This window comes from Mercenaria mercenaria, chromosome 8 (genome assembly GCF_021730395.1).
Source record: "Mercenaria mercenaria strain notata chromosome 8, MADL_Memer_1, whole genome shotgun sequence".
NCBI classification, from domain to species: Eukaryota; Metazoa; Mollusca; class Bivalvia; order Venerida; family Veneridae; genus Mercenaria; species Mercenaria mercenaria.
In genome coordinates, this window is record NC_069368.1 from 59,947,187 (window position 1) to 59,973,961 (window position 26,775).

The following is a 26,775-nucleotide window of genomic DNA, read 5'->3' on the forward strand; positions in this document are numbered from 1 at the left end:
TATTCTGCGAGTAGTGTATAATTTTGAAAATATCTTTTATATTCAGTAAGAGCTTTAGGTTCTGCGCCATAATCATCAACTGATTGGTTATAATAGACAGACATGTTTCTGAATTTATACCTGAATGGATTCTATTATTTGGACCGCTGGAAATAATGTCACTGATTCTTTTGTCAGTCAATGATTCTATGATAAAGACGACTCAATCAGTTGACTTTGTTTTATTGCTTCAACTTCGTCTATATGCAAAAAAGAAAACTTTAAAAATATATTAAAAATATAAGCCTGTTGACTTTGTGTCGAACATCCATAAATTTTAAAACTTGAATGCTAAGTTAATATTTATCTTAAAACCATTTTTACAAATAATTATGCGATCAGTAAATGCGCTGAATTTATTTGAACCTTTATAAAAAAAATTGTCTGCCAACATACGAATAAAATGTTTTAAGAAGAAATCGTCTCCTTTTTCATCCATGTTTATAGTAGACGTTGTGCTATTCTATAATTGTACGACGGGACGAACTTTGTTTGAAAAGAAAGAAACAGTACCATGGATTTTTTGGTTGCGGGTTGATCCCGCTACCAAAGTTAAAGTGCATTTCTGACAATCATAGCATCTTTATTTTATTCCGAATCACATCCAAAGGATGTTCATGTGCTACACAAAATAGTCCCATTCATGAACAGTGCGGATGAATTATCAATGAACAAGCAGTTCTTATTCAACCTGTATCCACTCACACTGACCATTTAGATTATATAAGATCTATCAATGATACGGTATTCCAGCCCATGGTTACATCACAAGCTAGGTCAAGCAGAGTTCATCTTAGATATGAGGCACATTAAATTTGTATTTTTTTCTCATTCATGTATATTCATAGACTGGCATTTAAACAGAAAATAAATCTACCAAAAACCCGCAACCATCAGACATTTCAAGGCTTTGATTTATCCTGTCGTCGTGCAATAAACTTTCGGTAAGGTGAGAACCAGATAACCTATCGCATGTAGCCCAGTCCTATATTAGGTTAGACGCTCGTGGAAGAAAAAACTAGATTTCTGCCACACATTGGTGAAGAGTTGTTCATTTTTTATTCATTTGTCCAAGGAGTTTATTTACTTTACCAGTATTTTCCTGGTCTTCTTAAAAAAGGTCAAAATCATAGATCTTTCAGTCTTGGTTATGTCGAACAGCGGCATAATCTGGTACAAAAAGAAAACAGAGATAATTTTTATGTTGTTCTATTTATTGATACTCGGAAAGCGATTATTGTGCTAAATGAGTTTTATACTTATGTGGAATTTGTGCATAATACCCGTGTATTATCAGTTATATGTAAGACATAGTTGTAACAGGTTATTGTAGCTGTAAGGTAAATGGAGTGAACTGTATCTCTCAACTTCAGTTCTAGTGTCCGTTGTTTGTTTTTTTTTTGTTTTGTTTTATATGGTGCCTCACACGAATGTTGCTTTTTTCATGTTTCATAAAAACACCTTTTTTTCTAACACACAATGTGGTCCAATGTAAGTGTAGTTGCGGTTATATACAAACTCTAGAACTGACAAAACCGTGACTATTGTTGTCATTCATTGTTACTGTTTTGTATATATGAATACTTCTGTTTATATATTCTTAACACCAAGTAGAAGGAGATCCTTTGATGTAAAATCCTTCACGAAAATTAATAAAATAATACAGAATTCAGACTCCACTAGTAAGCAAATTTCGTAAACTCGCCAAATAATTCAGTCACGATGTTTATACTTTTTTACACTTCTGATGAACTAATCCTAGCTAAAAGTTCCAAAGATATATATTATATACATCGATCGATCTCGTTCTGTTTGGTAGCTGCCAAATGTATATGACTTAAATATAATTTTCTTGTGTCATGAGGAAAATAAACAATAAACAATTATTGAAGACAAGCGTTTTTTATTTATCACCAATAATCAACTTCATTTTATACATATCACCACATTATAAACGAAACTACATAAAACATAATATTTCATTTCAATAAACAATAACCATGATGAAAATTCAGTATCACAAATAATTCCAGTCATGTTTGCCATTATAGAATTTAAATTACCCATAACTTTTTGTTTACAAATCAAAACTATCGGTAAAACGTGAAACTGATCATCACTGGATAAAAGCATTATGTTGTACATTCTAAGATGAACTATTTTCCCCGCGCTAATACGTATGTGTAAAGGTGAGAACCTGCACTGGCGCCAGGCCAGAAGAGAAGAAAGAAAGAAAAAGCATGTACATGTTATGCCCTACCCCTAGGTATACTGTACGAACCATATAATATACATAGGGGTATGGTATAACATGTACAGTTTTTTTTTCCCCTTTCTGGTCTGGTGCCAGTGAGAACCTGCTAAGATGGCGGTGCATAAATGCATAAAAAATGTTAATTTAGTCTACATATCTAGACAACTAAATTGCAATATAACGTTAATGTCAATATAATAAGCCGATACCGATTAACAAATATATAAAGAATGAGAGGCAAAATGACTTAATTACGTGAAATTTAGATTACAAGAAAATAACTGTTTTCTGTGACTGGTGAATAAACTTCACACGTCATTATAATATTGGTGTGTCCAACCAAAGTAGAGAATATATTTTGTAAATTTATACCAATCACTACTTTCACGCTTATGGGTAAACTTTATCAAAAAAAGTATATGGTATCTTAAGATATCTGAAAATCGCTTTGAGCTTAAAGACTATATAAATACAAAAAAAGATTGATGGGTTGGCATTGATAATTTTGATTGCAGAACAATGTAAGTCACTTCAATATACTAAAACAAAATAAAACTGGTGCCAGGTAAAATTCCACTTTAAATATTGGAAAATCTATGTTTTCAATTTTAAATATTAATTTGTCAAAAAAAAACTGAATTTTTAAAATAACTTACTAAACTCATACTAGGTGTTTTATTTCATATAGTTCAATTTGAGATTTCAGCTTCTAGTAAAAGTCAATTATCAATAACTTAGAATAGCAAGTTATCAACAAGAAGGATTTAGCTGAACACTGTTACAGTATTATTATAGTATAAATTACACTGTGACTGCGATATGGCACCAAATACAAACAGTACAGTATGAGGACATAGTTACCAGCTGTCTTATAAACTTTAAGAACTGTTCAAATATACATCTTTTACCTGATTTCCAAGCAATATAGCTAATAAATGAATAACAACATTTTTTACATGTCCATAACTTACGCAAACTGCACTGCGTAAATACAAACACTCGTTCTCTAGAGAACTGTGTAAATACAAAAATAGAAGAAAATTTTTATCAGAAAGGTTTCCTTAATAAAACTTCTTCCAACAGTTGACGAAATGTAAATATTAAGTAACAATACTATGCTTGTTACACTGAAATAAACTTGAAGGGTTTTGATCCAGAGGCCAGTCATTTATTTAGATTGTGACTGAATTATTTTTGTATCTAGACTGCATGCTAACTGCCAACAAAATATGACATCCAACAATGACCACTGGTTTCTCTTTTCAAACCTTGTAATATACTTTCTTGCCTGTACACACCATTTGATTCTTTTAATGTTCCAATAAATATTAACAAAATCTGACTAGTAACAATTGTTTTAGCTGGAATCGAAAATGCAACATTCCCCAGTAACAACAATTCCGACCACTGTATTTCCCCGTTTTCTGTCAAAACCCAGAACTTTTGCATACATAATGCTGATAAATGTCAAATTCAACGTAACATGACAATGACAGGTATACAGGTGATAAAGCATACTGAAAATAATACACTACATGTACTTGCAAATATGATCAAAATATAATGAAGTATTTCCATATTCAGCAACATTATAGACCTGCTCCAGTCCTACCTTTTAACCTTGAATTGTCACTGAAAAAGCATGAAAATCCTGACTATGAACAGTGATGCCTATCAAAATAGAGTCTATTTTATATAAAATTCTATATAAAATACCTGTGGTTTTGGTGCTAAAGTGTGACGCGTGGCCGTTAACTGTTACCTATTGTAATCATGGGTTGCATACACACAATAGAATTTGAATAGCCGCGGAGCAGGGCTTTAAGTCTCCAACTTAGTTTTACTTTTGGACTCTTGACCAATCACATTCTGTGTGAAAACAGGTGTTTTGCCTACACTGTGAGTTTGACTGTTATTTTAAGCCTAGATAACAAAGAAACACGACCATTTTCCAGCAATGAAAGCCCTATACCTGAAAGGATATTTGTCTCATTTGCTGCCATAAGAACCACTTTTATTAAACCGGAACTTTATCAAATCATATGGGACATCATTTCTTTCAAGCTAAAAGAAAATGGTAGAATACTCAATATAAACAATATATTATGTACTATTCAAGTAAAAACCATGGTCCGCACATTATCAATATCACCATAAAACAACAAGAATAGGTATAACTTTAATTATTGCAATGATCTTTTAAGACGATAAAACATTATGACAAAATAAACAATAAAACATTTATTACATTTATAACACATTTACCAAACAGTCAATCACAATTTTATGAACATATTTAAATAACATCAAAAATATACAAAATAATGCAACTCTATGATGCCCTAATGGGGCATCATATACATGTATTATACGACATATAATATTTAATATTTTGACATGGAAAGGCGTTTGTATGAAAATGCTTATCTAACTTTGTTTGAATTATTATAATACTGTTTATTGACTTATGAGCCTAAAATATATTTATCAAATTATCAAAGCTTTCGTGTGGTTTGTCACTTGATTTATCATGGTTCAGAGTTCAAGATCCGCACGAACTGAACAACTACCAGGGCATTAGCCAGAGTGGTTAAATATCCAAGCATGTGAATAATGAGCCATGGTAAATTAGACAATAAACCACAAGAAGGCATCAACTGATTTCATCTTAAAATGCTCACTGAAATATTTTATGAAAATAATGGACTTAATTCATGCCAGTAGTAATGAACTGGACATTATGCGAAACTTCATGTCATAATTGGTGTGATAATGATCTCTTGACTGTCCTTCATAAACCGTTGTTTATTGCAGAATATACAAAGCCTGACCATCTTCTTTTTTTAACTGGCAATAAAATCAAGTCATGATAGAATATTAAATAATCACCTCGTTATTTTTTTTTGTCATGAAATGAGTGGTCAAGTTTTTTTTACTTGACTTGACTTGGCTTAAATAACATCAAAATAAACCAACAAATGTGAAGGAAATAAATTTGCCTTTAGGGTGTGCCTCAAGAAATATCTTCTGGTTTTGTTCTAATACAGCTATCTCTACAATTACAAGTGTATTAAACATTTTCTCACAGTGAGATAATTTATAAGACCTATTTATCATTAAACAAAAAAGACAGATAATCTTCTTAAAAAAAACTTAACATAAAAAATGCAAGAGCTCAAAAGACCTATAAAACATCAACATTTAAAGTCTTGTATTCAGTATGTCTTTGAACTCTTCACCATGTATTTAAATCTTGGTAATAACAGCAACCTCCATGAAAATCATTTTATAGCGGCAATAAGTAGTTTTTAGTATTTTCTTCGTAAAAAGATCCTTCAGAAGCAGAATGCAACCAAGCAAATAATAGCAGACTGAGTTTGATTAAGTCTGGTCACGAGAGGTACTGCCAGGTGCGACACCCCTCACACCCCCTAAAACAGGCTTTAAGCGGAATTCTATAACACAGATATTGAATCCAAGAAGGTGGAGACATTTTACAGCTGCGACATGGTACTTGAAGATTGTTGTTGTGATATTTATTTTATTTTGTTGGGTTTAACATTGCACCGACATGATTTTAGGTCATACGGCGACTTTCCAGCTTTGATGGTGGAGGAAGACCCCAGGTGCCCCTCCGTGCATTATTTCATCACGAGCGGGCACCTGGGTAGAACCACCGACCTTCCGTAAGCCAGCTGAATGGCTTCCTCACATGAAGAATTCAACGCCCCGAGTGAGGCTCTGTTGTTGTGATAGTTAATAAAATCTAAAAGAAGATATATAAAATCTATGAAAAGCTGCATTCAAAATTAACACTTTTCATTGTTACTACCTGTAACGTATTACTACATGGAACACCTATAATGACATTAACTGTACCTATAATGCCTGCTAATACAAATCCTGACATTGTTGGAATTCAAGCCATAACCCATAAATGACCTAATTTTGTAGCAGCCATATTCCGTTTATTTAACAACCCTGCTATTAAAACTGTCATGTATTACATTAAAATATTACATGGATACAAAGGATCTTTGCTCATGTGTCATTGTCAAAATTTAAATGCAAAATATATCTGGATATATAACTCATAACAATATATCACGTCTAATGGAAAATGCTGAGAACTGTACAGATAAACTGAAACAAAAAAGGTCTGCTTATTAAGGGTGAGCAATTTAAACAAAGTCAAAAGAATTTCTAATACAAACCCAAAGCAGACTATGACCTAATGAAGGTGCTAGAAGCGATATTGTGCATTAACTAATCTTGTCTGTAAACAATAATTGAACATATTATGATTCTTGCTGATAAAATGTTGTTTTCCAACTGTAAACAATCTTAAAGTTGATTAGTTACATTGTTATATATTATGCGGACTCTAAAACTGTTTAATGACCAAAGTATATTGAAAGAGAGTAAATGCATATAATACGGCGAAAGATCCAGCTTTCCTGTACATTAAAGATAAAAGAAAAATATTATATCTCTGGTAACAATGAAAAAACAATATGAAGCTGAAAAACATTATTTTCACTAAATGTTAATGAATATTATGAAATAAGATCTCATCATGAACAACAACAACAACAAAACAAAGCAATAACAACAACATCAATCATTATGTTTTCATGTGTAACAACATAATACATAATATACAAAAATAGAAAGAATGTATGTGATTCAGGAATTAATGGCTGCAACATTACAACCTCCAAATTCATCAAAAGATATAACATTTAATATTAAAAATTTCTTCCATTGTAAAAACTATTGATACCGAGTACCTCTGAACCAGTTCAAATACGTACTTTTAGTCTTTACTAATATTTACTAACCACAAGCACTCTTTGCCCAAAATTCCACTACCACCAACTGATAAATGCAAACACAACTACTGTATCTTCCAACCACAAAAAGTATAAAATACAAAAAAAACATGGCAATGCCACAAAACCAGGTTTTCCAAGTTTGCAGAAACTATTTTCTATTTTAGTAACAGTGACCTTGACTTGAGTGACTGAAAAACAACCCAAGCCTTTGTCTCTATAAAAGCTACCTATACACCAGGTTTGGTAACAAGTCTACCCAAACTAAAGATTTTGAGTGGACAACATTTTTACTTATAGTTACAATGACCTTGACCAGACTGATTACAAATACTATCAACACACCAAGTCTGGTGACAAAAGGTGTACCCAAACTAAAGATATTGAGTGAAAACAATTTTAATATTTATAGTAACATTGACCCAAGCCAGTTCTTCATAAAAGCTTGAAATACATAGTTATTTTAACAGTGTGTCATTCATAACATAACATTATTAAAGTCTGATGTTTCCAGTGAAAAATATCTGTTTTAGTAACTGAACTTGACCTTATGACGTTTAAAAGGGTTGTTTTATTACAAAAGGAAAAAAATAAAGCCTGGAGTGGGATAACAACCATTACTCATCCACTTTTCTCCAAATTTTCTACATTGCAAAAGGTACAACAAACCAACATCCTACCTCACTGCACCAATGTTTTATTTTCAAAGTAAGCAGATTAATTTAGTTATTTTGTTCCTAACTTAAGTTACATGTATTCAGCAGAAACCATGCTTCTGTTTCAAGTAACAGTGCCCTTGACCTTGACCCAAGTGACCCCCAGATACAATCCAAACTTTCGTCTCTATAAAAAATATCTACACACCAAGTTTGGTGCCAATAGGTAAATCCAAGTTAAAGATACAGCACAATAAACATTTTTTGATTTTTAGAAGCAGTGAAAAAAGCCAATTCTTCATATAAGCTTGCTATACACCAAGTTTAGTGACAGTATGTCAATTCTAGCAGACACCGTTTTTTTTCTATTATTAGTGACAGTGACACTGACCTGGATTCCACTGCATCCAAATGCAATCCCAATCTTGGACTTATCATAAGCTGCCTATAAGCCAAGTTTCATGTCAATATTTCAACCAAAACTGAAGTGCTAAAGTATAAACAATCTTCCTGATGCTGACCGCCCTGCCACATGCCCCGGCATTCTAACAATTCATTTTCTTTTTAAACCTAGCTAAAACCATCCAAGTGTTTCAGGTCTAGGATAAATACCCATTCATTCTTATCAATCTTATAATCATTATCTGGCAAGAGCAGGTCAAAAGCAATGCACTGAAAGTCAGTTATTGTTTAATTCTTCAAGTAATTCTTTTTGGGCTTACTTAAATGAATAAGTGTATAATGCTCAAACAGACATGATTCATTACCTTTGTCTGTTTCAAAACATGTTAAAATTATAGCAACTATCTACAGGACTGCATATCAGAGTGACATTAGGTTAAAGCATACTGAATGCACTTGTTGAATCTACCTTGTAATATAACACCATGTCTAAATGCTTCAATTATTTTGTTATCATGTCATTTTCAAAACTCCAACTGTATACCCTGAGTGAAAATAAAAGGAATTTGGCACTACATAAATATTCAGCAACAATGAAGTTCTCTATTTAGCCTTCTTTCCTCAGAAATGTGCAACAAGACAAAAAGTTTAAAATTAGGAATGAAGGAAAATAATGCGATTCAAACTGAAATCCTATGCCATATCTCTTACAATGAAACTGAAATCCTATGCCATACCCCTTACAATGAAACTGAAATCCTATGCCATACCCCTTACAATGAAACTGAAATCCTATGCCATACCCCTTACAATGAAACTGAAATCCTATGCCATACCCCTTACAATGAAACTGAAATCCTATGCCATACCCCTTACAATGAAACCTTATACCTGAAATCCTATGCCATACCCCTTACAATGAAACCTTATACCTGAAAAGCTTGTGAGCCCCTAACCAATCAAATCCATTAAGAATGTCCTTTGGAAATATGGTAAAAAAGCAACCAAGCCATGAATCTGACTGAGTTAAAAGATCACTTGTTGGATTTAAAAAGTACTATAATATACTGATACAAAAATAACTGAAAGATCATTCATTTGAGCATAACATTACTAAATTATTAAAAAGATATGGGTAAAAAATGCAAAAAATGAACAAGTTAGATGAATCAAGAAGCACTATTTCAGAGATGAAACAATCTACAGATCAAAACTAAAGAACACACTGTAATAAAGCTATAATTTCGAAGGTTGGGTGCAAAACTTGTAACTGTATGTGAACAAAGAACAAGATACAATAATTTCACACTCAGCCCTCACACTGTGATAATTTAAATACTTCTTCAAATATTTTCTGAAAAACACTCTTAACACAACTTCAATGGTGACTAGGAATTCTGCACTGTCAGAATATATGGCTTAAAAAAAACAAGTGAATGAAGTATTGCCATGCAATAGAAAGTCCCCTACTGGAAGGCACCTAATTTTCTCTACTGCAGTATAAAATAATGAACTGATATCTGTCAATGAAGTATAAACAATATTGTACTATATAAACAATATGTTATAACAAAGCACTTGGATTAATATGGAATTATTTTTTTTGGCCGATTATAAAAAAGTTATCATACAAGTAATTTATAGTAACAACAAAGGGAAATTAATCCTAAAAAAAAAAAAATCTATTTTAATGTAAGTCCACAAGAAACTCTTAACCAGGTAGAGATAGGTCAAAATACACCTAAAAATTGGATGTAACATGCATGTTGTTCCACAGAAAAGTGGTCTCAATTTTTCCCTACGGCCAGTAATAAAAAAGTTACAATATAACCTATTTATAGTTACAAAAAGGGACATAATTCCAAAAACAAGGGTGCCTCATGGTGGTGAACATTTGTGCCAATTTACATCAAAATCCCTTCATGCATGAAGAAGAAAGTCATTCTTGAATTTGACCTTTGACCTCTAAGTATGACCTTGACCTTAGACCTAGGGACCTGGTTCTTGCACATGACAATCAGTCTCATCGTGATGAACATTTGTGCCAAGTTACATAAAAATCCCTCCATGCATAAAGAAGAAACGCTCCAGACAAAGTCAATCTTGAATTTGACCTTTGACCTTTAAGTATGACCTTGACCTTTGACCTAGGGCCCGGGTTTTGCACACGACATGTTGTCTCATCCAGGGGAATATTTGTGCCAACTGATATCTAAATCCTGTTGTGAAAATAATATTATTTCAGATGTGCAATTCGGCTTCCAAAAAGGCAAATCTACTGTAGATGTTATATTTATTTTGCATTCCGTTATACAACATTATTTGAATAACAATCAACTTTATATGCTGGATTTACTGATTTGAAATCTTGTTTTGATAGCATAAACAGAAACTGCTTGTGACTTAAATTATACAGAAATGGTATCCAAGGTAAAATTTTACGCATTATTAAAGACGTGTATGAAAAGGTGAAATCGTGTGTACAATGTTGTAACACATACTCAGATTTCTTCAGCTGTGCAGTCTGATTGCGTCAAGGGGAGGTAATTTTGCCTCTGCTCTTTTCTTTATTTGTTGAAGACTCAGAACTACATTTACAAAGTAATATTGATTCTGGATTGCTTTTTGATGATATTGTTTTAATATTGTTGCTATTTGCTGATGATATGGAAATTCTGGGAAAAACACCTGAAGACCTACAAAATAGTCTAGATAGTTTGTCTGATTATTGTTCTCTCTGGGGTTTAGAAGTTAATACCCATAAAACTAAGGTAGTGGTATTTAGAAAAAGAGGCAATATTCTTGCAAATGAGAAGTGGTTCTATAAGGGAGAGTCTTTAGAAACTGTAGATCATTTTAATTATCTAGGTACCATTTTCAACTATATTGGTAATTTTTCAATGAATCTAGAACATCTAACAGGCAAATCACTAAAAGCGTTGAAAGTACTGATGCTCAATTGTAAAAAATATGATGTAAAACCTAAACTCCAATGCCAATTATTTGACTCTTTCGTCGGCTCTATCTTAAATTATTCTGCTGAGGTTTGGGGTTGTACTAAATCTAAAGAAATGGAGCGTATTCACTTCAAACTTTGTAAAAGTATTTTTAAGGTTAGATTAAGCACATGTAATGCTGGTGTGTATGGTGAATTAGGGAGATATCCTCTGTATATTTCTCGATATGTTAGGGTAATTAGATATTGGTGTAAGTCGTTAGATACAGACAATATTATATTGAAAAGGATTTATGAGCAAAATGTTTCTGACTGCTCTAAAGGTTGTAAAAATTGGCTATCAAATGTCAAATGATTGTTAGACACATATGGGTTCTCTGACTGTTTTATACAGAGTGATAACATAGATTATAAAACATTCCCTAACATATCTGAACAAAGATTGATTGATAATTACATGCATGACTGGCATAACTCCATTCAAAACAGCAAGGTGTTAGAACTGTACTTATAATGTAAAACAAGTTTGTCATATGAAATTTATCTTGATATTTTACCAGGTAACTTAAGATTTTTCGTTTCTAGATAAAGACTATCTGCTCATTCTCTCAGAATACAAACTTGTCGTTTTAATAGAAACAGACTGCCACGAAATGCGAGACATTGCCAATGTTGTAATACCCATGATATCGAAGATGAGTATCATTTCACTTTAATTTGTCCTTGTTACAGTAATTTACGTAGGAAATATATAAAGAAATACTTTTATGTACGACCAATAATGTTCAAATGTATTCAGCTTTTGCAAACTACTGACAGATATCTATTATACAAATTTGCAAAATGTGTTAAAGAAAGTTTAGAAATTAGAAATACTATCATAAATGTCTAGCAAAATATGATCATCCTCTATGTAAACTGCTTTTTATTATAATTTATCATACAGTCACACGTGATGTTACACTATATGTAATGTAAATGTTAAATTTATATTGATGATGTACTATGTACAAATCTAATAAAATATATGTTCTGTTCTGTTCCTGTTTTGCATGACAAAGTTATAGACCGGACAGGAAAAAAATCCTATCTTGAAGTGTGACCTTGACCTTTAAGCTAGGGTTCTGGGTGTTGTGCATGACACGTCGTCTCATCATAGGGAACATTTATGCCAAGTAATATTGTAATCCCTTGATGGATGACGGAATTCTGGACTGAACAGGAAATAAACCCTATTGCCCTTTGACCTCCAACTGTGACCTTGACCTTTGAGCTAGGGGTCCAAGTTTTGCGCACGACACGTTGTCTCATCATTGGGAACATTTGTGCCAAGTAATATTAAAATCCCAGAATGGCAGAGTTATGGACCGGACAAGAAACAGACTCTGTTCATGCCATGTTAACATTTGACTGCTAAGTGTGACCTTGATCTTTGAGCTAGGTGTCTGAAAGTTGTGCATGACATATCGTCTTATTATGAGGTACATTTGTGCCAAGTGATATTAAAATCCCTTCATGGATGGGAGAGTTATGGACCGGACAGGAAAAAAGCCCTGTTGACCTTTGACCTCCAATTGTGACCTTGACCTTTAAGCTAGGCATCTGGGTTTTGCGCAAGACAAGTCGTCTAATCATGGGGAATATTTGTGCCAAGTAATATTAAAATCCCTTCATGGATGACAAGAGTTATGGACCGGACACGAAATTGCGGATGTCCAAACAGACGAAATGACGGAAAAGCGCATTCCTATAGTCCCCGAAACTGGTTTTTAACCAGTAGGGGACTAATAAATAAATTAGTCTAGAGTTCATTCACAAATGAAAGTCTGCTTCCATCAGATAGCATGGTAATTTCTTAAGAAAATAAAATTGGGACAAAAAAATACTTTTAAAACAATCACCTAAAGTTTAAGCCTAAACATCAGTTTCAAGTAAGCTCAACCTATAATATATTATGAACATCATGGACTAGTTTCAATAAAAATAAATCTAGCACTCTCTTGTAAGTCATCAATATTAAAAACACAACCATTTTCTACTTTTCACACACCACTCAACATATTTCAAAAATAAATACACACTCAATGTTGCCATCATCACTAACTATGCTTTCCTGACAATATTAAACTCTTCATTATCAGAGTCATCATCAAGAACATTGTCATAATCATGATCATCGTCTTCCGTACTTAACCTGTCAAATCCTTTGTGGGAATGTAAGAAATTACCGAGACTGAACACTGACTTCTTTCCTGAGCGACGACGGCAGTTCTTGAATCGGCCTGCAGAAAAGAATAATAATAATTACAACATCTATGCTGGTCAGAGAAATTGTCAAAAAATGTCACTATCTAATCTACCGGTATAGTACCTGTACATAAGCTGTCAAATCTTGGCTAATGGCTATCTGTGAATAAAGATAACTTCTTAAAACAACTCCTAACTACATGTTTATTGTGAAAAGGTTATACTGCTGCTGCAAAAAAAAAACTGTCACTGAGTCTCATAATGGTCTATAAACATCTGAAAATCACCTAATTCGAGGGTTAAATGCAATAAGGGCGTACCTACATATAATAATAATATGTAGATACGCCCTTATTGCGCTGAACCCTCGCTATGTGCTTACAAAATGAAAACATTTCATCAAAGCTGCATTATCTAAAGTAAATAATTACAGAACAGGATGAATAAAGTTCTACTGATGTAATGAAACATCTATCTTCCTACTGAATAATTTTTATGGAAATACATTTGGTTTGCTTTTAAACCATCATATGTCTGATCAGAAAACAAAACATGTACATGTTCATACAAAATTGACTTTTCACATGTCTCTTATTCAGGATTAATTATTTCCACCATAACATTGATATGTGATTTCTATTCAAACAAGCTACAAGTTTTGTTTATTTAATGAGTACATAGTATTTTAGTCTATCCATATTTTGCTATTCATTTCATAAGATGAGATAAACTGAAACAGGCCCTTTGTGCTAAATAAAAATTCTGTTAATGACAACTATCTAACAAAAACTTTCTCATACCAAGTTGAAAACTTGTAAAACACCATAAAATTAGAAAACCTTTCTCTCCACACTGCATGCAGTTAGTAACTTCAAATGGTGAAAGGATAAGATCAAGAAAAATGGCCTTTACAAACATCAGATTGAACAGTCTGACTATATAATTGATGTATTTTAAAGTATGTTCATAAATAGACCTAAATTTAAGAACGCAAGTGCTCCTCCAGGCAGTGTCAAGCACTCAGGGCCCACTGAACCAACAACTTTCAATGAGCCAGCTGGATGGTTTTCCCACATAAAAATTTCTACATCACAAGTAGAAGCTTGAGTTCACCACACCGCAAAGGAAGAAGATATTGGCTCAACATTAACCAGTATACATTACTCAACAATAAGAAGAGATGGCTGGTGGATAAGTACACAATTACTTGACAATGCTGATCCAAAACATGGGCTAGAAAACTAAGAGCTGTGTTTCAACAGCTCACATTTAAATCCATGCTGCTTAAACAAAAAACTTGTGTTTCAGCGTTTTAGCTGTTGCATTGCATGTAATTTTTTATTATTTTTTTTTTTAGGAGTGCTAAAGAGATGTTTTTGTTTTACACTTTATATTGTGTCTTTAGTACAAGTATGTATCAAAAGCTTCCTTTAAGTAAAACCATGATAAATACCGCAGTATTAAATCTCTCACTTTGGAATGCAAAATCTGTCACTTGGCATTCAGAAAAAGTGGGGATGTCTGAGAGCATGGGAAACTAGTGTATAAATCAAGTGATACAATTCTAAAAATGGGACCTCAAATGAGCCGTGCCATGGGAAAACCAACATAGTGGGTTTGCGACCAGCATGGATCCAGACCAGCCTGCGCATCCGCGCAGTCTGGTCAGGATCCATGCTGTTCGCTAACAGTTTCTCCAATTCCAATAGGCTTTAAAAGCGAACAGCATGGAGCCTGACCAGACTGCGTGGATGCGCAGGCTGGTCTGGATCCATGCTGGTCGCAAACCCACTATGTTGGTTTTCTCATGGTGCGGCTCAAATGATGTTTTCTTTATATCCATAACACAAAAGTAAAGTTTGTGTACTCTTTATGTCCTAATTTTTAAAATGAGGCTAAGAAGGTCAAATAGTTCAGAGGTTATGACACTAACATAGAACTGATACATATAATTATTTGTCTTATAAACTTTGTTTATTACTCCCATAACAACTCAGTTTCTATATTCTGAAATAAAACAAAGTTGTTACATGACTTAATGTGTATGTGTCAATAACAGAACTATAACATTGTACATGACATGACATGAAATTATATATAAATTTTGTTAGTTTGTGAATGTAACTGTGTTAGAGTGAAAACATTTTCAGTGTACTTATTACCACTTCTAAACCAAAAACAAAAATGATATCAACATTGTATAACACATGCTCCCTGTATAGGCTTAACAGAATAATAACAAGTTCAAACACTATATGCCTCCCGGGCTTTCAACACCGGGGGCATAAAAATGGAAATATACAATTCTGTAATTTTACATTTAGTCGTTTATTGCCGAGGTTTTCAACTACTGCCTTATTCTACAAGTAGTAAAATTAAATGAAAGAGCTGCATATTCTATATATGTGTTAATTTGGTTAAAATTCAACTAGAAACACTTTTTCTGAGGGCATAAACTCCGAAATAATAATTCTTCATGTTTTCCATCAAAAATGATGTCATATACCAACTGATTATTATAAACCGTTTCAGTTATTAAAACATGTTATAGGTTTATCCCCAGCACAGATTTGTTACTATTTATAGTAAGGTATATAACACAGAACTGAAAATTTCCTAAGAAAAAGAAACACCACCACAAAGACTGGAAACCAACTCATTTTTTCAAATTGAACAATCCTGCCATTTATTATTTTCATGGCTAACTTACTTACTTTACGTCTGTCAGGCATTAACTTTGTTATCTTGCCTATTTGCAAAAATATTTCATACAGTAATATATATATACATTCTACTTCAAATCTCCATTATCTTTGTGTTATATGAAATAAATGCAATTCTTTTCATCAAGCAGTTTTTTTTCAGTTACAAAATGGTGGAGAGGTAACCAAACAAGAGCTGTCACAGGAGACAGCGCGCTCGACTATTTCAATGCTGGATAGTGAAACTGGGCACATTCGAGGAAGCTGGAGCTGTCATTGGAGTGTTTAATGACTCCAATGGTGGATGAAGATATTGCACAATAAGAGAGATAAAGATGAAGTGTATCAAAACACTTAAGTATAATTCTAAGCAAAAAGGGGGCATAATTCATAAAATATTGGTGCAAGAGTTATGCACCTTGTGTCATATGATGTGGGTGATGCTGTTAAACAACTACTTCAAGTTTGAATCAAATCCATTTAGTAGTGAAAATGCATCAAAATTAACCTTAAATTCCAAGTTAAAGGGGGCATAATTCATAAAAAATGGTGCTAGAGTTATGCACCTTGTGTCATATGATGTGGGTGATCAGATGGAACAACTATTTTAAGTTTGAATTAAATCCATTTAGTAATAACTGAGATAGAGTGAAATTGCATCAAAACTTTAACCCGAAATTCTAAGAAAAAAGGGGGATAATTCATGAAATATTGGTGCAAGAGTTATGGCCCTTGTGTCATATGTTGAACAACTGTTTTCAGTTTAAATCAGATTCATTTAGTAATAACTGAGGTAGAGTAAAAGTGCATTAAAAATTCAACCTGAAATTCTAAGTAAATGGGGAGATAATTCATTAAATATTGGTACCAGAGTACTTGTGTCATATGATGCAGGAGATGATGTGGAACAACTACTTTCAGTTTAAATCAAATCCATTTAGTAATAACTGAGATAGAGTGAAAGTGCATCAAAACTTTAACCTGAAATTCTAAGTAAAAAGGGGGGATAATTCATAACATAATGGTGTGAGAGTTATAGCCCTTGTGTCATATGACATAGATGATGATGAGGAATTACTATTTTAAGTTTGAAACAAATCCATTAAGTGATTACAGAGATAAAGAGAAAGTGCATCAAAACTTTAACCAAGGAAGCCGACACCGGGTCGAATAGGACAGCTCTCCATACTTCGTATAGTCAAACTAAAAACCATTATTGCTGGATTTAAAATCCATACTTATTTGCATTCAACTTCTCCACATTAGTTAAGTGGAAGAGAAATGACTTCAAATGTTTTGCTATCTTTGAGGTAAACGATCACCTCTACTTTTAGACTGATAGTACTCTATCAACTGAGCAAAGCATAAAATTTTACCATAGATGACTTAAGCTACAGATGTTAAATTTGGCTATTATATTGTAGCCTTTTACAACTGAAACAAAATCAATAGAAGAGTTATGACTTAAAATTTTTCCTATTTTACCAGAAGTTCAAAAGAATTTTGCTCTACTCAAAACTGATATCTTAAACTTGAGAAATATTTTTTTTAGTTGAATGTTCTCATATCTTTTAGGCCATGCTTTAAGCTTCAAGGACAATCATTTTCCACAGAAGACGAGCCTGAAGTTTAAAGGTCCATAATGCATTAAATTTTTATCTTAACAAGAGCTGTCCGTCAGACAACATGCTCGTCTTTTCTCAGTGCTTGACTCTGAGTTAGAGCTTTGCCAGTAAAAACTTTATAAAACTTTAACAAAAAAAAATCTAAGTTAAGAAGGGGCATAACTCTGTCATAATTCAAATCAGAGTTTTGAAGAGATTGTTTCTCCTGGTGTAGACTTTGATAGTAAATAGCTATTTCAAGTTTCAAGTCAAAAGCTTTGATAGTAACAGAGATATTTGACTTTATCAAAAACTTTAACCAAAACATTCTAAGTTAAAAGGGACATAACTCTGTGAAAATTCAAACCAGAGTTATGGGGATTGTTTCTCCTGGTGTAGACTTTGATAGTAAATAACTGTTTTAAGTTTCAAGTCAATAGCTTTGATAGTAACAGAGATATTTGACTTTATCAAAAACTTTAACAAACGGCGAAGCTGTGGCAAGTGCAAATAGCTCCACTTTTTCTTCGAAATGTCGGGCTAAAAGCTGATGAAACAGTTTTCCAAATAGATGTTATGCGTACTTACATGGTTAGAAAAGCACTACTTTTAATATTGTACATGAACTGTTATAATTAGAGCCATAGATGCAGGTAATAAAAAAACATTAGATTCAATACAACTTTCTAGTATATTCAGCAATATTCAAACATTTGACAAATGTTAAAGAAAGTACAGTACAACCTCTCCAGAGTGGCCCTCTCTTAAGCAAAAACCTCTCTATAACATCATCAAAATTTCCCTAAGCTGAAATATACTATCAAATTTACCTCTCCAGAACAACAACCTCTACATAACAGTCAGTATTTGTATCTCCCAAAGAGTGCTGCTCTACAGAGGTTGCACTGTAATTATCAGAAACAGGATAAAACAAGAAATTAATGTATTTTATGTTCATAACGGAAAATGTGGCAGCCACATATTAAACAAAGGCATTATGAGCCTTTAAGCAATGTTACTAATAGAGCAGCCCCACCAAGATTTATCTTTACCATCAGTTTGTGTAAGATGTAATGTTAGATACATACCTGTATGATACAGTCTATATATAACTGTAATGATCACCAGCAGTAAGACGGGTACCACAAGCAGGGTACCAATAATTACAGATGGTCCAAAACCATCACTCTCTTCTTTCTCTAAAAACAGACAAATATAGACAATCACTTTTAAAAATTAACAAGGCAGTCTGAAAGACAGCTAAATCCCCCGCCACTGCTATGGATAGTGAAAGGGTAAACCTTTGATTTTAGCTGTGACCTTGATCTTGAACTGACATGGCTGACTCATGAATTCTGCACAATGTCTTGATGAGGTGATCATTTGACCAAAGTTTCATGAAAATCCTTCAAGGGGTTTAGGAGATACAGAGCTGAAACCTTTGACCTTCAGTTGTGACCTTGACCTTGAGTTGACATGGCTGACTCATGAGTTCTTGATGAGGTGATCACTTGACCCAAGTTTGATGAAAATCCTTCAAGGGGTTAAGGAGATACAGAGTGGACACCAAATGGAAGGCTCAAACCTTTGACCCTTAGTTGTGACCTTGACCTTGAGCTGGCATGGTTGACTCATAATTTCTGCACACATTCTGATGAGGTAATCATTTGACCCAAGTTTTATAAAATTCCTTCAAGGGGTTTAGGAGATACAGAGCGGACACGAAATGGAAGGCTCAAACCTTTGACCTTCAGTTGTGACCTTGACCTTGAGCCGACATGGCTGACTCATAAGTTCTGCACATCGCTTTGATGAGGTGATCGTTTGACCCAAGTCTGATGAAAATCCTGCAAGGGGTTTAGGAGATATAGAGCGGACACAAAATGGAATGCTCAAACCTTTGACCCTAAGTTGTAACCTTGACCTTGAGCCGGCATGACTGACTCGTGGGTTCTGCATATCGTCTTGATGAGGTGATCATTTGACCCAAGTTTTATAAAATTCCTTCAAGGGGTTTAGGAGATATAGAGCGGACACAAAATGGCAGGCTCAAACCTTTGACCTTGAGTTGTGACCTTGACCTTGAACAGACAAGGTTGACTCATGGGTTCTGCACATCGTCTTGATGAGGTGATCATTTGACCCAAGTTTCATGAAAATCCTTCAAGGGGTTTAGGAGATATGGACCGGACATGATTTTGTTACGGACGGAAGGACGTACGGAAGGATGGACAGACGGACGGAAGGACGGACGGATGGACGGACGCAGACCATTCCTATAATCCCTCCGCCACGGCGGGGGATTAACAAAGTTTAACACAATTAACAATCTAAATGATGCATTTCATATCAACTACAATATGGATACATATAGAAATTATCAGTTTTAAGTCATTTATTCTTCAAATAATGCATAATTTCTTATAAAGTATTGCAAAAGCATTCCAATTTGAATAATTTGGTTGCTAATTGTAAATTACATAAATTAAAATAAATTACAAGAGATTTAAACGGTGTACATGAATTAAATGATGTTATAAAGTTTTATCTCCATTTTTATATTTTTATCAAAAATATGAAACTATGTGATGTTTCAAAAATACTACAAGTTGAAATTACAGGGCCAATTTGTTCTAATGAGGTATTTCTCAGACCCAACCCTACTGAACCTGAAGGTCTTAACTTTGTATCTATCTGGGATCTTAGTCTGAAACTTCCAAATTTTGATGATTCACTAGACCTTAAATTTTACTGGAAAGTCTATACCATTCATTTATACACATGCAACAGAATCTTTATTTGTTTATCCTACTTTCCTGTTTCTACCACTTTCCTACTTTTGACCTAATTAGGCTAACACATACAGTATTTTTATAGATAACTCACAAATAAACTGTCTGTACAGTGGAACAGTGCTACAGCAACAAGAAGTGAATGTTACGATTCAATCAAATAAATTGACTTTGGTTAAAGAAGGTCTGACATCCACTTGAAATTGAATTTGTATAAAATTTTAATCAATTTCATGAGAAATTAATTCAATCACGCAGTTACTTGTTAGCAATGTCACACAAATTGACATGTTCAATAAAGTTTTTTTCCACAGAAACACTTTCAAGAATGCAACTGCTTGAAAAAAATTGTGACAGAAATGCAATTTAAAGCATTCTGAAAAGTAATAAACTTGCATGTGGCACTCCTTGAAATTTAAAATGTCAAACTAAAGATTAATGTATAAACTGCTTGAAAGTTTATGGAGACAATAGAAAATCTTTTATCCTAACATATTAAATGGGGAAAAGGTTAACATCAATAAAGTTTAGCAGTGTGTGTTTGATTTCATTATACATTGTACCTCTTTTCATGCATGTAGGAAATTTTCAGCAAACATGGCAGTTTGTAAAACACATAAACTGTCAATTGTTGCTGGCTGCCTAATTTGGAGAATGTCTGAATTTGACCTTTGACCTTAAGCTAAGCTACATCATTGTCATTTTGTAATTCTTTTATTTATTCTTTCCTCATACTTACAAGAAAATTTGAAATATTATTCAATTTTGACAGATATCCTAAGGACACCGGGCACATTTTTATGCAATCTCGCCAGGCATATGTATCTCGCCAGGCATATGTATGTTTTTGACAACACAGAAAATGACGTCACTCAACCTTCAGCTATTTCCAGAAGTAAAGAAAATGAAAGTAGACATGCTAAACCTGAAAACAAAAGTCGCCTTTGAATTGGTCAATAGTCAGGGGTCATGTGCAGGGGTCACCCCATCAAAATGTTTGCGCATGGACTTTTTTTTTTTGCTAATGGGGAGTCAATATTCAGCATTTTCTAACGATTTGAAAATACCTGGGCTTTAGCACGATATGTCAGCATTTCATCTACGAAAATATATTTGAACTCGTAATAAACAAAAATCCCACAGGGGTCCGTAACGGATCAAGGGTACATAGAGATTTTTGGAACTTTGTAAAATCGCTCAAAAGGTCCTTTTTGATGTTGTCTGAAAGTGTCAGTATATGCCTCGGGTGTAAGATATTTCCATATTTGAGAGCTGCAGACCTAGACATTTCAGATATATTTTCAAAATGAATTTCGTGTAATAAATGTTGATTCTACGGAAGCGTGAAAGGGCCATAAAACGCTAATACGTTTGATCACGTTACAGGTGCGGAAAGGTTATATTGTGAGAATTTGGTATTCTGGAGATCTGGGCCCGTATTTATAAAGCTCCTAAGGGAAAATTTTCCCTAAGGGACTAACTTAGGGAAAAGTTCCAAATTATTTTATGGACAATCGTCGAGATATTTGGAATGTCTGACAATCATATCTCATAGCGTCTGGAATAGCAATGAAGATTATCAGTAAATCTTATAAAGTTTACACCTTTCTTTTGTGCTATATAGTTTAGGAAATTTTACAACATTAAGGATTTTCCTAAGTTTTCTCCTAAGGAGCTTTATGAATACGGGCCCTGGGCAAAAAGTCTAATATAAACACAGCTAAACAATATTTTGATGTTGTTAAAAGTGATTATAACTCTTGGTATTCATCAATTTTCTAATTTATAATAATAATTAACACCTTTCTATTATAAACCTTTTGACTTTCATCTTTATTCACAATAGTTAATGTAGGATATTTTATATTCTAACAAAACAAAATTTAATGAAGTAATTTTGCAAGAACTGAAAAAAATATTTTCCTTCAATTTTTAAGGTTCAAACGAAATGTCATTGGAAATGTGTCTGTGAAGCAAATGGGCATAAAACAAAAACATGAAACCTCATTTCTCTTCTTCTTATGCAATTTAGTTTCTGAATTATTCATTCTGGAAATATCACAGCAAAAAGATACTGGCATATCTTCCTATAAAATGTTAGTAATCTAAATACACTTGTATCTAAAGGCAACAACAACAAAGTACAACAACAAACCTTATGTGCTAAAATGCAAACTAAATAAAGCAAAGTGAGATGAGTAGGCTGCACAAACACAGAAAGACGCACAAGCAAGCAAGCTAGTTTGTAAGCTTTACAAACATATGGTTACTGTAAAATCATTTAATTTCGTGGGCATGAAATTTTGTGGTTTTGGTCAAAACGGCAATTTCGTGGGGATACGAATTCGTGGATTTCAACTTTTGAACATAAAATGAATGGAAATTTTACATGTTTCTAGGGATTAAATTTCGTGGATTGACTCAACCAAGAAAATTAGTCCCCCACGAATATCAATGATTTCACAGTAATTTTATTTATTTTGTTTGATTCAGAGTCACAACAGCACAATTTAGGTCATATGGTAATTTTTCTAGCTTTTGTTGTTGTTTTGGGTTTGCGCTCTCCCTATTGAGCTAAGCGGGCGCTTTTGGTGGATGAGGAAGCCTAGGCTTCAGGCATGGACGGGCACCTGGGTGGAACTACTGACCTTCCGCAAGCCAGTTGGATGCCTTCCTCTCATGAAGAATTCAACATCCCAAATAAGGTTACAAACCCACTTGGCCAGAGACCCCTTCAACCATATAGAAAGTCATACAGGAAAGCAAATGAAACATCTGCACATACATAAGCAAAGGGACAAGCCTATGGAAATCCATAATTTACTGCAAATGAAAGCCAAACAAACATGGAAAGCCATATAAGTAATGTAAAGCATTGTTCAAGCAAAGGGTTAGCTACAAAGCAAAAGAGCTGACTATTGCTTACAAGACTGAACAGAACTACAATCTAAACCAGCTAAGGAATCAAGAAAAACTCTTTTTAGAGGGTTAACTGCACGTATCTACACTAGCTGGAGCCATGGTTTAGGTTAGAGCTACATATAAGCAGACTGCAAGGTGCCATACTTATATTCAAAGCTGGTGGACGGACTTCAATATTGAAGACATCCACATTGACTCGGTGCTCATTGGACTGTGTAGAAACTGCATGATTTTCACTGCTTGCTACCTCTGTGCTGTACAAAGGGGTACTAGATACAGTTTTGGCTAAGCCAGTGTCACTGTTTACAACAGAATCAAAGCCACTTTTTACAACAGAGGTGCTATAAGAGGCAGCACTTGTAGCCATGACAACACTGATCGTACTTGTTTCCTTGGAAACCTGCTTACTGGTCCCTGTTACTACAGCTGGCTGTTTGCCTGCTAGTTTTGTAGAATCTGTAGAGTCTGCTGTAAATTCCAAACATTTTATTTATATTTTCTACACTTCCAAACAAGAAAAATTATCAATCTATATTCAGCTTCAACATAAAAGGAATTTAATATAATATTAAGCAAAATAAAGGTTTGTAAGCAATGAGGTCATTTTCAAGCTACCAAAAGCCGGGATTTTTTCTGGAACCTAAGATATACTGCCAGCCACGGTACAGATAATCTGATACCATAAACATGGTCATACTAATACATAGTAGGGATGCAGTATACATGTTTTTCTGAAGTTTTTTTAACTGATGTACATGTTGTTATATTATCATGCCCACCAGTTTTACCATAACTACAGTTGAAACTCAGTACCTCGACTGTTACTTGCTTATCTCAAAATTACAGTTTTCTCAAAGACATTTTCAAGTCCCATCCCAAAAACACGTACACAAAATATCATCTTAAAAATGCTTGATCCCTTGGAATTCAAGATACTTAATTTCAACGGCATATGAATCGTGCCATGAGAAAACAAACATAGTGGCTTTGCGACCAGCATGGATCCAGACCAGCCTGCGGATGCGCAGGCTGGTCTGGATCCATGCTGGTCGCAAAGCCACTATGTTGGTTTTCTCATGGCGTGGCTCATATGAAAAAGTTAGAAAAGATGTAACTAAATAACCATATTTCAATAATAACATGAATCAACAAAATAAAAAAACTTGCGTCCACTATAAAAAAAACAACATAATTTGCAGCAGCATTTACATCAATATGCTATCAAACATTTTTTAACACAAGCAATTTTCTCCTTTTTGCGTCTAAAACGGAGCTGGCAAAACACAGAAATGAAGATTATATTCTTGTTAAAGTATGATCAGATTCTCTATACAGATGTACTTAGATCTGAAAAATACTGTGGTATATACTGCTGTGTGGACAAAAATATCAAGACATACCACAGTATAAATGTAAGTTACCATAAATAACCTTAATAAATAAGGCATTACACTAAATTATAAACAGGATTTTACCGTCACCCAAACAGACATTCTATGTCCAGAAAAACAATCTTAATTGTTTGTCTCTACACCCAGCCTTGGGCAACAAAAAACTGATAAAATAAGAATTATTATTGTAACTTTACAATCACCTAACAAAAAATCAATCCCTTGGAAAAGAAAAAAAACTTCTAAGTGCTCTATTCTAAAAACTCAAGTTTTTTCTTAAAGAAAATCAATCAAGCTGGAAAAAAGTTATGATTTCTTTGGGCAGCTGACCTACCTAAATACATTTTCTTTGACATTTGGAATTTCCAGACTTTCCTTGGATTTAGTTCACCTACATATACAACATGGTTTGTGCTATCCACTGTCACATCGTGAGGATGAGTCAGGCCCTGAAAATATACACAGTGGTGAAATAAAGTACACCCACAAGAGCAATGTGGTTAGTTATCTACTGTCACATCATAGCCCATCAAAGGCCAGGTCATGACAAATACATACACTGTTACATGGTGACATCTAGTTCACCCGCATAAATCACAAGTTTGGTGCCATTTACTGTAACCACATGTGAATGTGTCTTGAAAATAAAGTACATGCTATTTCACACGGTAAAATTTGTGATTTTTTTCTAGTTGGGTTTAGAATCACATAGACACAAATTTAGGTCAATCAGCTTTTGATGGTGGTGGTAGACCCAATTTTCCCCTTGGGCATTGTTTCAGGCATAATAATGGCAGGTACCTGGGTTGGAACCATTGGCCTTCCATAAGCTAGCTGAATGGCTTTCTCACAGAAATATTTTTACTATCTCAAACAAGGTTCTGAATCCACATCGTTGAGGGAAAAATGATTCAAAATCAATGACCTTAACCCAAGGTTCGTACAGAAATCTCTCACCAAAATTCAAGGCATTTTCAAGGTAAAAATAATTTTTTTAGGGAACATAATTCCGAATGCTCGTTGTTAATGGTAATCCCACAAAATAACCAAAATAACAATGTTTAATTCTTACATAAACCTTATATTATCATTCTGTCAACAAACTTTACAACAACATGGGCTTCAATATAAAATGCTTCAGTATTTTAACAGTAAATTTTCCACACCATCCATTTATATAATAAGAGGGTCATGATGACCCTGGATAGCTCACCGAGTAATATGAGCTACATGTTTCAAACACCAAATTGATGCTAAAATATTAAGAAAGTAGGTCATAAGTCAAATTTATGGTCACTGAAAGTCAGTTTTAAGATTGGTGTGCAAAACTGTACATGTCATCCAAATTTCAAGGCTGAATTTAAAAAAAAACACAAGAAAGTAGGTCAGTAGGTCAAGGTCATAGTTAGGTGACCCTTATCACTTGGGGTCATCAGGTAATTATAATTAAACAGTCTAGGAAATATGATCTGATAATTTTTTGAAGTATTTTTTCCTATATAACTCATATAACAAGTGACCCCTGGGGCGGGGCCTCTTTTTACCCCTATCTTGTTAGAGATCCACTAGGCAATGCTACATACCAAATATCAAAGGCCTAGGCCTTGAACTTTCAGACAAGAAGATTTTAAAATTTTCTTTCCTATACAAGTCTATGTAAAACTTGGGCCCCCAGGGCAGGGCCTCTTTTCAACCCAGGGGAATAATTTGAACACTTTTGGTAGATAGGCAATGCAACATACCAAATATCAAAAGCCTAGGCCTTGCAGTTTCAGGCTAGAAGATTTTTAAAGTATTTTCCTATATAAGTCAATGTAAAACTTGGTAGAGGACCACAAGGCAATGCTACATACCAAATATCAAAAGCCTAGGTCTTGTGGTTTCAGACAAGAAGGTTTTTAAAGTTTTTTCCTATATAAGTCTATGTAAAACTTGGGACCCCTTGGGTGGGGCCTCTTTTCACCCCAGGCTAATAATT

The 26,775-nt window shown here is 33.8% G+C and overlaps 1 protein-coding gene across 8 annotated transcripts in view; it reads right to left on the reverse strand.

Annotated features, from left to right (window-relative positions):
- Window positions 1-1,922: 1,922 nt before the first annotated feature.
- The window catches only part of LOC123565313 (peptidyl-glycine alpha-amidating monooxygenase-like), an 82,398-nt gene continuing 57,545 nt past the window's right edge, over window positions 1,923-26,775 (reverse strand). For 2 of the 8 annotated variants that reach the window (XM_053550069.1, XM_053550070.1), the window contains exons 20-23: window positions 25,132-25,246; window positions 23,551-23,874; window positions 18,781-18,891; window positions 1,923-13,421 (exon numbers count right to left, since the gene is read on the reverse strand). In XM_053550069.1, coding sequence (XP_053406044.1) covers window positions 13,243-13,421; window positions 18,781-18,891; window positions 23,551-23,874; window positions 25,132-25,246 — 729 coding nt within the window. In that variant the 3' untranslated portion in view covers window positions 1,923-13,242. The remainder of the gene's footprint in view (window positions 13,422-18,780; window positions 18,892-23,550; window positions 23,875-25,131; window positions 25,247-26,775) is intronic. The other 6 variants (XR_008372075.1, XR_008372076.1, XM_053550073.1 and 3 more) reach the window with 6 other exon arrangements.